This window comes from Myxocyprinus asiaticus, chromosome 14 (genome assembly GCF_019703515.2).
Source record: "Myxocyprinus asiaticus isolate MX2 ecotype Aquarium Trade chromosome 14, UBuf_Myxa_2, whole genome shotgun sequence".
NCBI classification, from domain to species: domain Eukaryota; kingdom Metazoa; phylum Chordata; class Actinopteri; order Cypriniformes; family Catostomidae; genus Myxocyprinus; species Myxocyprinus asiaticus.
The window spans coordinates 26,492,989-26,507,407 of record NC_059357.1 but is presented as its reverse complement, the minus strand read 5'-3'; the positions used below and the strand labels follow the sequence as shown (position 1 = coordinate 26,507,407).

The 14,419-nt window shown below is 39.9% G+C and overlaps 1 protein-coding gene across 1 annotated transcript in view; it reads left to right on the top strand.

Moving 5' to 3' along the window:
- Window positions 1–1,468: 1,468 nt before the first annotated feature.
- Window positions 1,469–14,419, top strand: part of abcc6b.2 (ATP-binding cassette, sub-family C (CFTR/MRP), member 6b, tandem duplicate 2) — a 70,204-nt gene continuing 57,253 nt past the window's right edge. The window contains exon 1 of the mRNA XM_051715560.1: window positions 1,469–2,052. Coding sequence (XP_051571520.1) covers window positions 2,011–2,052 — 42 coding nt within the window. The 5' untranslated portion in view covers window positions 1,469–2,010. The remainder of the gene's footprint in view (window positions 2,053–14,419) is intronic.

Here is a 14,419-nt window from a genome sequence, read left to right as displayed (position 1 = left end):
TACACACTCTTTAACACACATTACTTTTGAAATACAGGACACCGAGATGTTGCATTCATCACATTGGTGTCAGTTGCTCTAATACCTGGTATAGTAAGTGGCATAACCTCCCTCCACGGGTCTGCACCTTACAAGGTAGGGATGGGCTGCTGTTCACGAGTCTTTCTGTTGCCGAGACCCCCTGCAGAACCCCAGACAGACTCACATCATCTGAGCCACTCTCATTCTCAACTAGGTGCTGGAGAAAACACAATGGAATTCACAAGTACACTACACAGAACAGCATAATCCAAAAACAAGGCATACATATAGTCATCTGACATGCTCTGTGTCCTTTAGCCAACTGTTGAAAAGAAAGAAATAGTCAGCTCCTTCAGACTGAGCATGGAGATGGAATATTAAAGGAATATTACCAATTCAAGGTAAGCTCAATTGACAGCATTTGTGGCATAATGATTACCACACAAATTAATTTTGACTTGTCCCTTCTTTTCTTAAAAAGAAAAGCAAAAATCAGGGTTCCAGTGAGGCACTTACAATGGAAGTGAAGGGGGCCAATTCGTTACAATACTTACCATTTCAATTCATAAGACATAAACAATGGGCTTGTTTACATGATTTTAGTGTGAAAACATTGCTTAACAATCTTTTCTGTGTAAAGTTATATCCAATTTTACAACTTTGTTGTCAAGGTGACATAATGCTGTAAACTCTGTAATCCCGGTAGTTTAATAGTCCACCGCAAAAATGAAGATTTTAACATCTTTATAGCTCAAATAATACATGAGCTGTAAAAGAAGAATTATTGTTAGTTATTTTATAAAATTATATGCTTCACATTTCTCCCTTTAACCCACCAAAAATGTGCCGGATGGATGGATGGCGAAAAGGGAGTGTTATGAATCAAGTGGAGACCCAAGTGCAGAGTCAAACTTTAACTGAGAACACAGGCAGAATCCAGTCATTATTCACTGATAATTTTTCTCTCCAGCAAAGCTCTCCAATATAGTCTCTGAACATTCTGCTAAACATCTCGCGTTCGACAAAAGAGAGAAAGCATTGTGACAGGAACTAAATGAGGGTAAGTACTTGATGACAAAATTTTCATTTTTTGGGTGAACTATTCCTTTAAATACTCACTTAGCACACGCTCATTTTAAAGTGTCTTACAATATATTTTATAACATGCACGATCCCTGGAGCAACCTAGAGTTAATTGCCTTGCATAATGGGGACTAATGTTTATAGCTTATGGCTTGCTCCTTACCAGCAGCCTTCTTGTTACCAGCCCTGAGTTTTAACCACAACACCACACAACCAATTGTTGCAATACTAAAAATTCTTGTCATAACAGAATGCATGCAGTTCTGCAATGGACTATTAGTATTTCAAAACTTAACTACTCCTTTATGCTCAACTAAAGATTTATTGATCATGATCCAACAGATACAAAATGTGCACCTTTATGTTTTGATTTGTACCTCTCTCCATACATTGCAGTTTTCTCATATTCTTTGAGGAATACAAATCACACTTGCCACAAAATAGCTTCCTTTTCCATCAAAAACCAGGGTGACGGTGGAAGGGTGGGGTTGGGGGAGTTTGGAGAAGCAGCCAAGACCTGAAGGAGAGCCGGGGTGAGGCCATGACTGCAGTTCTCTCATCTCTTCCAGGGGAGTGTCTGTGGTACTGTGGCCTCGGCACACGTGAGCCAGAGCGACGAAAGAGAGCAGGGAACAAAGTTTTACAGAGTCCAAATCTTCCACCCATCTGGCAGGCCAGCATTCATAAACAGGACAGTTACACAAACCTGGTTTCAGACTCAAGTACAGAGACGGGAGGCTGACTTACTGAAAAGGGCTGAAATATACAGGCACGAGTGCTGTCAAATACACTTACAGTGACAAGTGACTACATACAGTAGACAAGAGAGTGGTACACTGCTAAGCCCAAAGAGCAGGATTTACTACAGGAAGTGAAGAAGAGTTTACAGGAACAGAAGGAACCTGGATGGACACCCTTTGTAGTCTCAGTGGCCTGGACCCTCTCTGGGTGAGTCTACACAATAAAAAATGAAACTGCAATTTCAACGTTATCTGACCCTTATAAACACTATATACATAAATATCTATTAAATCACTTGTAACCTAATGTAGTCAGTTCACTCAACCATATTACAGTAAATAATGTTTTGACTTGAATAGAATCAGTTCATTTTGATGTTACCACATGAAGCAGATTTTTTTGGTTACCAGAGAAAACATTTTTACAGTGTGAGCTGAATGACAGAGAGAAAGTCAATGCATCTATTACAAAATAAAACCATTTGAATATTCAATACAATACTAATAAGCTGCAAAAGGTTGCTTATAGACAATTGCATGTATGTAAAGTAACATAAATGTGCCAGAGTTGTTTGTTATTCATGCTCCTTTTATTCTGGGAAGTGATCAGTGTTTTTGACAATAAGACCCATTTGGGGTGAGTCATGACTTTTAATCCAATGATTCATTGACTAAGATTCAATGCGGGACAGAGACCCTTTAAACTTTGATGTTGAGCTATAAAGTTGATGTGTTAAATATAGTTACCTGGCTTCTTAATAATCCCATGGAACATATTTTGCATCTCTGCTCTGTTAATATTATTTGCATGTTTTGGATTGCTGAGTTGGTTTTCATTCCTACAACTGATTTGAAGCATTACATATCTGTTTACTCGTAGCAGTGCAGTAGATTAAGTGAACAGGTTACTGTACTTTAGCCCGTATTTTGAGCAATGATTACAGAACACATCTCCAACTTTAACAGGTTAATAATTAAGAGATTAATAGTGTTTTGCTCTTATTTTGTGTAATATACAAGGTTAATTTCAAATCAGATGTAATTGACATTGGTGTGTGACGAAGAAAGGTAACTTTGATGCGTACAACCATTTCACAAGGGTGGTGAAACAGATGATGCACGTCCAGTAAGTAACTGACAGCACTTTGTAAGTGAGTTTGAAATGCTACAGTTGCATAGCATGTGGAATGAGATGATAAAGGTGTCACGCTAAAAGGTTGTATACGTTAACAGTAGTTAATGCAAAATATTTTTTTTACAGTATTTAGTAATCTTAGTTAATGTTCATTTCTACCAGTGTTGGGTTAATTACTCTAAAAAGTAATTAATTACTAACTACTAATTACATCTACAGTGTAATTAGATTACTGTACTAATTACACTGTCTGAAAAGTAATTTCATTACTTATTACTAATTACTGTTTAAACCCTTATCAACCTCGACCAGATGAAAAATATAAGGATAGACATAAAATTGTTCTTTTAATTCTTTCAAATAAATCATATAAAATCAAATAAATTATTTATGAACTGGCCAAAGAATTTAAGGGGGCTGCATTAAATTAGAAAACATACATTTTAACAGTAGACATTAAATTTCAATTTTAAATTCACTATTGTTTTATATAGAATTTTTCTATAGTCTATACAGTATTTAACACAATTACATAAGAAGTTACAGTAATTAAATTACTGAAAAATTAAGAGTAATCCCTTACTTTACTTTTTTCAATGAAAAAGTAATTTAATTACAGTAATTCATTACTTAGTAAGCATTACACCAAACACTGATTTCTACATATACTAATATATTATTTATATTTAAAGTTATAGATGTTGTCAATAGCTAATGCATGATGAACTAACAAGAAATAACAATAACCAATAATATCTTAATAAATTAATATGAACTAAGATTAAAGGGCTTCCATGTCATTCTTATGTTTTCCCCCAAGGACTCTTATTTTGAAAGTATATTGTAATCATTCTCATGTCTGTTTTCCTGGTTTCCATCCTGATTGTATCCCAGGCAGAGGTGGAAAATAATGAATTACAACTACTCTTGTTACAGTAATTGAGTACATTTTCCAAATTTTTTCTACTTTTTTAAGTATAAATAAATAATAGTAATTTTATTTTTACTTGAGTTGATTAAAAATGAAGTATTCAACTTCAATACAGGTATGTTTCACCACAATTACAAAGTACAAAAAAATACATAATATTTCTGAATTTTTGGGAAGAAAAAAGTTATAAGCGTGAAATCGGTTTATAAACTTAAATGTGCTGATGGAAGCCCGCAGGGCACAGCATCATGAGCACAGCAACTTGCATAAACTGCCTCCGGTGTCCTCTCTTCTCTAGCTTCTCCAAGACTTTCTGCCCTGTCACTACACAAGAACTGTAATGGTGATTTTCTGCATATTTCATTTTATTCTGGAAAGGAGCCGTTCATTCAGGTATTATGGAACCATCTGAAAATGTTTAACCACTGATCAAACTTCACTTGTTTTTAAGGTAGGCAATGTTTTAACTGTGTCAAACATTAACACAATGTAGTTTGACACATATGTGGGGATATCTTGTTTACTTGCTACTATATGTCTAAAACAAACTTTTAAATACCGTAGAAAGATACAATGCCAATAGTGTCGGAAATTAACGGGGACTCGGGGCAAAAATGCCACCGAAATTAAAAAAAAATCCCTGAAATTCAAAATATGGAGGCAAAAAATGCCCATGCAACGAGTTCCTGTATTTTATTAATAATATCTAATCAGGGATGTTGCTAGGCCTATTTATATTCATTAGAATTCATTAGAACAGGTCTAAAGGGTTAACAGCAATACCCATATACAGCTGAGTGTTGACAAATGTAAACAAATGCATGCCACAGCACGTTTAGTCGGTAAATTCAGAACTTATCTCAGTCTTGTATTGAAAGACACTTGTGTTAAAGTGCTCTATTGCCCTCAACTCTTTATAAGGACTAATTAACAAAAGAAAAAACGTGGGATGCTGTACCTGGCTGTTGGTGAAGATGGTGAGTTTACATATTGGAAGTGCATCCTTTTTGTGAGGAAAATATTGAACACTTAAACATTTTGGCTGGTGTTTCAACAGAGATATTTCTATTCAATGCTGTGCAAAATTACTTTTTTAAATATATTTTATATTAATATATTATATTCTATATTTTTAAGCTATACCTGTATTATTAATAGCCAAACCATGTGGTCAAACCGTCCTGTTGTGCAAAACAACATCCAGGCACATCCCCCTCCCCCTCCACCATATAATGATGTTTAAAAATGAGCAGAGCTTATTGTTTTGACTGTCACTACATTAAATAATTCTACAAGACTGTATTAGATTACACCAGCGTCATGTAAATAGAATTTCATGACGATCAGTCTTGTAACACTTATCAATAGCTCACTCCTGATAACCATTTTATAACTTTATTTTCTGTATAGTATGAAGGTAAAATAGTGCCTAAATGATTTGCATGCACAGAGTAAGATTTGTAAAAGCGTAAATGAAGTTACAAGCGTGAAAGAAAAATTTGCATGCACAGAGTAAGATTTGTGAAAGCGTAAATCAAATTGCAAGTGTAAAAATAAATTGCATGCGCACAGAACGTTTTGTAAAGGTGTAAATCAAGTTGCAAGCATAAGAAACAAATATTAGCAATACTTTAATGCTTTGCATAAGTGTAATTCATGTGTTGTGAATCTTTAATTGCGTATTAACACAAAGTAAATTTGGTGTGTATTCTTCTGACTTCCTTTTAAAAATTAACCTTATTTTTATAGATTTTACACCTGTTGTTACTCTAAAAATACATGATAAAAAGACGTTTTAGGGGAGTATGCTCAGACCCCTCCCAAAAGAGGGTTAGCCCCCCTATCCATGAATCTCTAGTGACACCCCTGTATCTGATATAGTTACAATTACATACATTGCGATCTTCTTTTGACTTTTCACGGAACATAATTTATTTTCCCGCCGTCCGGTTCCTCGCACCATCACATGCACAGACGGACTCTCCGCTTCTATCGATCTGCATCAGTTCGGTATTTTACTCCCACGTTAAATTCCGTAACTGTTCGCCCCTCTTGTTCAAAATAAACTGTCCTAGCGGTAAAACTCTCGCTCACTGTGCTGTAGTGTACTTCCCTGCCCTTTCTCACCCGCTAGAGGCCAAAAGTGCAAATCACAAAACATAATGTAAACAAATGAAACAATTTACTTAATAATAATACCTCAATATGTGAAATAACCATAATGTTAATTAAGACTTTATTATTACAACTGTAATACAGTAATACATATACAGAACAACCACTTTTAGTTTTTGAATCAATAATATCTCTCACTAAACACTGTGTGAAATGTTTATTTTTGCCTTATTTTATTCAGTTGGCATGTAGGAGTTGGTAACAGTTTGCTTTATTATCTCATTCCATATCTGAATAATTGCTTGAATAATTCCCTCCTCTATGAAATTGCATGAAACGTGAATGAGAATAAACCTGAAATAGGAATGTGTTTCAGTCGCAACGTACATTATGTAGTTTAGAGACGATTTTGAGACATTTAGAATGTTACAAATGGCTATTTCTATTTAAAGCTGCACTATGTAACTTTGTGTTCTCAATCAACATCTGTGGTTGAAACTTAAAACTGCAAGCAATTTGTGGAAAAATACATTATGTCAGTCATGTTCTGGCACTGCTCTTCTGGCGGAGGAATCTCCCAATCTAAGCTTATCTTGACATCGCCTGTGTGTGATCATGAGTCATAACGTGCTATTTTCATGTTGATATTATGTTATACAATTAAACATTTGAAACGGAAATATTACTTGCTTTGATGAAGATAAACAACACTCTTATTTACATATTTGATTGAATTTTTCACTTATAGAACTTTTCTGACACCACACTCAAAGCACTTTTAAATAGAGAACAGGGAACTCTCCGCAGCCACCACCAGTATATCTTAATATGATTATTCAAATGTTTAATCTACTATTAATGTTTGAATTGTACTACAATTTTCAATTTATGAGGTTAAACTCGTGATATGGCTGATACGAGTTCAATGGAAGACTTTATTATTTTTATACTATAATGTCCAGCCTCAGTTACTACAATAGCATATCTATGCAATGCACACAATAGCACCGTAAACTAAAAACATAAAACGAGGATTCAGTAATGATGGGGATAAATTATACTTTATTAAATGTAAAATAATATGCTTAAATATGCAATATAACAATTACAAGAAGTCAATTTCAGAAGTCGTACATACTGTATTTAAACATGTCACAGTAACTTCACCGGACAACATAGATACTGTACATCGTGATCGTTTAACAAACGAGTAATGTTCGATTTATACAAGCATGACAAGCAATATAAGCTTTAACAACCCAAACAGAAAACATATCCAAGCATTATAGCAGGTAAACAACTTCGCCAAATGGATTACAGATAAACATCCATCTAGACTGCAACGAGGCTGTCCTGAACCGTGTGAGTGTGACTGAACTGAACTGAACAGTAGTTAGTTTCTCCAGCCAAAATATGAGACAGCCGACACTTGTTTCCTGTGTGTGCGGACATGACGGAATGACGCAAAGATGAACGTCATAAGCCAGCGATTTCACGCCAAATCGAACCCAACAGCTCAAAATATAAAATATTTTTATAGGCTTACCGTAGTGAATCAGGGTAAAGTAAGGACATTGTTTTGAACATTGATTGTATATGTACTCAATCAATAATGGCAATTTGTTCATTTTTAACCAAAACATCTTACATTGTGCAGCTTTAAATAAATGTTGTATTCTTAAAATTTTCTGTTTGCGCCACCTGCTGCCCCGGATCCCGAGTCTGCTCCATGCCATGTCACAGCCACATCTCAGTCTTCTCCATGCCATGTCACAGCCACACCTCAGTCTGCTCCATGCCATGTCACCGCCAAGCCTCAGTCTGCTCCATGCCATGTCACAGCCATGCCTGAGTCTGCTCCATGCTATGTCACAGCCACGCCTGAGTCTACTCCATGCCATGTCACAGCCAAGCTTCAGTCTGCTCCATGCCATATCACAGGCCCGCCTTTGCTCCACGAGCCAATGCCCACGCCTGCCATGGCCAACGAACCAATGCCCGTGCCTGCCACTGCCAACGAGCCAATGCCCACGCCTGCCATGGCCCATCCCAGAGCCTGCATTGCAAGCCTCGTCCATCCCAGAGCCAGCTCTCACTGAGCTATTGGACCTGGAGTTGGTTCCCGCCCTTGTGCCCACCCTGAGTCCTCCTGATCAGCCGGTTCCCCCCAAGTCACCAGCTCAACCATCTCTGTGACATCTCAGACAAGGGGAACTTCCGACCCTCTGACTCCACCTAGACCCTCCGAGCCCTGGACTCCGCCTTGGCCCTTCGAACCCTCGACATCACCTCGGCTCTACGTTCCCTTGGCTCCACCGTGGTCCTTCAGCCTATCGGCTTCACCGGGGTTCCTCATCCTTCCAGCTCCTTCTTGGTCTGTCAGTCACCTGGCTCCACCTTGGCTCTCCGATCCTCCAGCTGTGCCTTGGCTCTCCGATCCTTCGGCTTCACCGGGAACCTCCATCCCTACGGCTCTGCCTTGATCCTCAGCCCCATCGGCTACGCCTCAGTCTTCCGATCCCCCAGCTCCACTCTGTTCCTTCGAGCCTTCAGCTACTCTCCGGGCTCCAAGTTCTCCAGTTTCACCCCTCGAGCCTTTCACAGCTCCACCTTCCATGGCTCCACCCCTCAAGCCTCTCACGGCTCCACCTTCCATGGCTCTGCCCTGGTTTCATGCTCCACATCCTGTCTCGCCAGGCCATGCCTCAAGGACCCCACCCCCCCAGCTCCCTATTGTACTCTGTTAGTTTTGTTCATGTTTGGGTGTTGGGAGCCACCCCTAGTGGGGGGGGGGGGGAAATATGTCACGTTTAAATGTGTTTTTGTTCATGTTTTATGTTCATGTCTTTTATTTTGGAAGTTTAGTTCCTGTTCCCACATGTGATCTTGTCATGTGATCCTGTCATGTGTTTCCCCTGTTCATGTGTTTGTTTTCATTGGTTCATTGTATGATTGTCTTGTTATTAGTTTAGTCTTGTTATTTGTTGTCATTGTCATGTGTTTGCCCATGTCCATGTATTTAAGCCCTCATGTATGCCATTGTCCTTTGTCGAGTATTGTTTTGTGTAATGTAGTTAGTCAAGTCAAGTCTAGTTGTTTATGTCTGTTCTGTTTTTACTTTGGAGATACGTTTTTTGGATTTCACATTGTAAAAAACTGCACTTGGGTTCTTCACTACATCATCATTTTCTGCCTGTCATTGCCAACAACTTTACAGGAATAGCCTTCATCTCTCTAAAACAATAGACTTTAGGAGAAAATAGAATTTCAGGAGAAATATGTTTCTTTTTGCCTATTTTTAAAATCAAAATTTGACTCGCAAGTGTAAAGCAACTTGTAAGAACTCAATACCTCAGCAAATGTGGAAAAACTCACTGTTTTGTGATTTCCGCATGGCAGCACAACCATTTTAAATATTTCTAACAATAAGAAACAAATTTTGAGTACCAAATTAGCACTTTAGAATGCTTTTGTAAGGAATAGGTGACACAGTATATGTTTGCCATCTCGGATAAAGAAAAAATATAATAATTACCACTTAAAACAATAATTTCAAACTGTAATAATAATTTGCAGATGATGATTTTGGCAGTATTTTTGATCAATTTAATGCATCCATGGTGAAAGGAAGCATCAATTTCTTTCAAGAACAAAAATGTCTTTGTGTTCTAAAGATGGAAGCATATATACTATATATAATATAATTTTCATAAAGTAACTTGTAGCGTAATTACTTGAGTAGTTTTTCAGCAAACTACTTATTTACTCTTACTTGAGTCATAATATTTCTCAGTATTTCTACTTGTACTCAAGTTAATTATTTCTTCAGTAGCAGTACTTTTACTTAAGTAAACAAATCAGTACTTTTTCCACCACTGATCCCAGGTGTTCCTCATCTTCTTGTTAACCCATGTGTATATATTCCCTCTTGTTCTTTGTTCCTTGGTCAGTTCTTGTTTGTATGTAGTGTGTTGTTAGCCAGCATACTACTGTAGAGTTTGTATTACCTTCTTTTTCGAAAGTTACCTTCATCAGTGTATCCTCTTTTGTTGTTTACAATAAAGTTCTGCATTTGGATCCTCACTCTTCCCTTCACATACCCTGATAGAAGAACCAACCTATGTATTATGGATCCAGCAGAACAGATCAAGCAACTTTTCCAAGGGTCCACTCCTGCGATTTTTCAGTTCCTGGAGGGCCACAGTCCAGCAGAGTTTAGCTCTAACTCTAATTAAACACTCCTTGAAGATTACAAGGAGGCATGTTAGTACAAGGCTCAAGCTAAACTCTGCAGAGCTATGGCCCTCTAGGAACTGAGTTTGACACCCCTGCTTTAGACTGTGGATTTAAGGATTTTATCGATAACATCATAAGGGCTGAACTTCTGCTCTCTACTCCAGTGTTCCTTTCCACGTTGGTCCCAGCCTCAGTGGTTCTGGGAGTCCCAGCCTTGGTGGTTCCAGATTCGGCTATCCAGGCATCCATGCCTATTACGGACCACAAAATTGTGTCTACCCTGTCCTCATCCTTCGGGTCTCTGCCTCTTGAGTCTTCCATGACTTCACCCATTGAGTCTTCCATGGCTCCGCCCGCCGAGTCTTCCATGGCTCTGCCCATTCCGCCTCCTGAGAATCCCGCGGCTCTGCCTGCTTCTTCTCCTGAGACTCCTACTGTGGCTCCACCCACTCCACCTCCTGACAATCCTACGGCTCCATCCGCTTAGCCTCTTGAGACTCCCATGGCTCCGCCTGCTCCGCCTCCTGAGAATCCGCCTCCGTCAGCTTCACCTACTGCCGCTCCACCTACTACGGCTTCGTCTGCTCCACTTCCTGAGACTCCTGCGGCTCCGCCTGCTCCTTCTCCTGAGACTCCTACTGCGGCTCCACCCGCTCCGCCTCCTGACAATCCTATGGCTCCGTCTGCTCCGCCTCCTATGACTCCTACTGCTCCACCTCCTAAGACTGCTGCGGCTCTGCCTTCTGAGCCTACTGTGGCTCCGCCTCATGTTGCACCGTCCCCTGAACTTCCAGCTGCTCTGCCTCTTGAGCTTCCTGTGGTACTGCCCCCTTAACTTCCTGCTGCTCTGCCTCTTGAGCCTCCTGCAGCACCACCCCCTGAATTTCCTGTGGCTCAGCCTCTTGAGCCTCCACCTCCTGTGGCTTAGCCCCCTGAGCCCTTGCCTCCTGCAGCTCCATCTCCTGAGCCTCCATCCCTGGCAGCTCAGACCTCGGAGTCTCTACCTTCAGCGGCTCTGCCCCCTAAGCCTCCGCCTCCTGCGGCTCTGCCCTCTGAGCATTTGCCTGTGCCTTCTGAGCCCTTGCCTGAATCCTCGCCTTCTGAAACTTCACCTGAGTGTTCATTTTCTTAGTCCCTGTATGTGTCTCCGCCTACAGAGTCACTACCTGAGTGTCCGCCTCTAGCGGCTTCACCCTTGATACCTTGGCCTCTGGACCATCCGCCTGCCCTGGCCTATGGACCTTCCAGCTCTGCCCTGGGCTTTGGACCATCTTTCAGCTCCGCCTTGACCTTGGAATCATCCATCAGCTCCGCCATGGCCTCTGAATTATCCATCAGCTCTGCCTTGACCTTCTAACCATCCGTCGGTTCCCTTCCTGGAGCTGCCTCCCAGGCTGCTGGACCCCGCTCCCTTCCTGGAGCCGCCACCCAAACCGCCGGACCCCGCTCCCTTACTGAAGCCACTTCCCTGGCCACCGGCTCCACCATGGTCCCCTGGTCTATGCTTGTCTCCGGGCCCTGCTTCATTGTCTACTGTGTCTCCTACCATAACCCCCTATAGTTCCTGTTTTCTTTTGTTTATTCTTATGTTTTCCCCCAAGGACTCATATTTTGAAAGTGTTTTGTAATCATTGTCATGTCTATTTTCCTGGTTTCCCTCCTGATTGCATCCCAGGTGTTCCTCATCTTCTTGTTAACCCATGTGTATGTATGTATACCCTCTTGTTCTTTGTTCCTGTGTCGGTTCTTGTTTGTATGTAGTCAGGCCCGGTTCTAGAACCAAATCACTGAGGGTGCTTCTGAAAATAGTGAGGGTGCTCACTAACATGTAAATAAATATGTAGGAAATGGCTCTTTATCTTCAACAGTCTGAAAATAGTACCACCAAACCAAACATGGTATTATCCACTGGGAAGTTTATTTTTTTTACATATCACCAGAAGCGCATCACCTGAGATTCAGCAAAAATAAAATCATTAATTTCAAAAAATTATGCAACACCATTTCATAAATATCACACAGGGTGCAAACTTGCCACTGACTTGGTATAACTATGTTATAGCATAAAACTATGAAAATGAACAGTAGTATTTTTGAATGAAGACAGATTTTTCCTTTTGTCTTTTGGCTGTTACAACTAACATGTGCTGAAATTTGAAGGAGAGTAAAGAGCTTGCTTGCCTTTTATAGCAGGAAACTTCAAAGGAGGAGACATCAAAATGTGTATAGTTTATGGAAAAGACTGAGTTATGTGGAAGGATGCAAAGTATGGCTGTCAATAGGACCATGGACTAGGGGACACATCACCTAAACTGGAGAGAAATAAAGATTAAATTAGTCAAAGTGCAATTTATCTGGGAGCAGAAGAGATTCAGGCATGATTTTAAATAAACTAGTAATTCTCCATTGAATAGTATTACATGTTACATATTACATAAATAACTGACAAAATATTGATGGCACAGATATTTACAATCATAGAACAATTAACATTTGTCATATAAGTCAACAACAAAAAGCTTTATCTTACCATCATTCAGAACAGCTGCAGCCTCCTAGATGCATTGCTGAATCTTCTCAGTAGTTTCTCCTTCCATTCTCCAGTGAACTTACATGTGAGGTCCCTCTCAACGGCAAGTTGAATCAGATTTGCTTTTCTTCTGTGTAGCATACTCCTTTTGTGGTCACTGAACACATTCTTTAGTGTTGAAAATGAACTCTCATATGTAGCAGTTGATGCTCCAAAAGTTAAACCAGGCTTCAGTGTTTGCAACACAGTAGGCATGGCTGATAGAGCATCACTGTATCTTTGCAAAATGCCAGCAGTTGTCCAGATTTCATCTGATTTGGCAATTTCATCTTGCAAAAACTGCTGTGCCACAGAAATCTTTGCTTCCTTGAACTAAAATGTAGAGCACTCAGGGCCTGTATAAACTTGCTATTTCTCTCATTAAATCTGGTGGACATTTCTCCAACTACTGTATCCAGGATACTAAAATATAATCTTTTACATTCTGACTTTTCTCCTTCCACTCTGTATTGACCAAATGTTGTATCCACCACATAGTCTTTCCATTGTGTACTCACTTCTCTTCAACGTTTCTGTGCAGGGACTGTGGGGGGTTCTGCAGTCTCTCTCTCTGTTTGTTAAATTCCTCCCAAAGTATGTCAAACTGACTCTCACATCGCAGTTCCACCACACACTTGAGTGCACTCTGGACCACACTGACACCAGTGAGTGTTAGGGGGATCCAGCAAACTCAACACTTTATGTGCCATACAGGCTATAAAGTGGAAACTGGGCTGTGTGATGGCCTTCAATAGCCCTGTGGCCTCAAGCCTCACTTCTGTGCTGCTGGTTTGGTTGCCTTCAATCTGCTGGAGCAGGGAAAGAATGCTGTTAAAGGACTTCATGATCACAGTGACTGTGGCCAGGTGTCCAATCCAGCGCTGTTCTTATAACCGCTTCAACTTCTGTCCAGTGTATACTGCAGCCACTGTAGATTTTCTGAAGTACTTATAAAGAGAGCTGCATACATTGAAAAAGTTTGTCAGTGCACTTTCAGAAGACATGGCATACACTATAACCACGTGGAGTTGGTGGTAGAAACAATGCACATATGGCACTTCTCTCTGTAATTCCTCTAACAAGAGTTTCTGTACCCCCCCCCAAGTTGGTCAGAGACATGGCATCACAGTGCTGATTCGCTGCTATTGAAACAAGCTTCTCTTTCACACAGTTAGTCTTGTCCACATAACGCAGCACAATAGAAATGTTCTCACATCCAGTGGGGTCTTTGGTGCCATCCACTTTTAATGTGTACCACTCATCTGCAATTTTGTTATAAATTATAAATATAAGTTATAATTTTGATCATGTTTTCGATAATCTCATTCTGGATATTATCTGAGGTGTATGTGGCATTGGATGGTATTGTGCTGAAAATCTTTGCAAGCTCCTTATCTTTTTAAAGAGTGTAGTCCATCATAGGGTACGCTGTCATCGGCGGGTGGTGTTATTTGACAGCTGAATCGATGAGCATCTTGCATTGTGGTGTTTTTTTATGTCCATAATAAGAATTATTCGTCGTGCAGCATAGACAATGTATATTTTAAGGCTACTGTAAAACCCAGTCTCACAAAGTCAGCTAACAAATT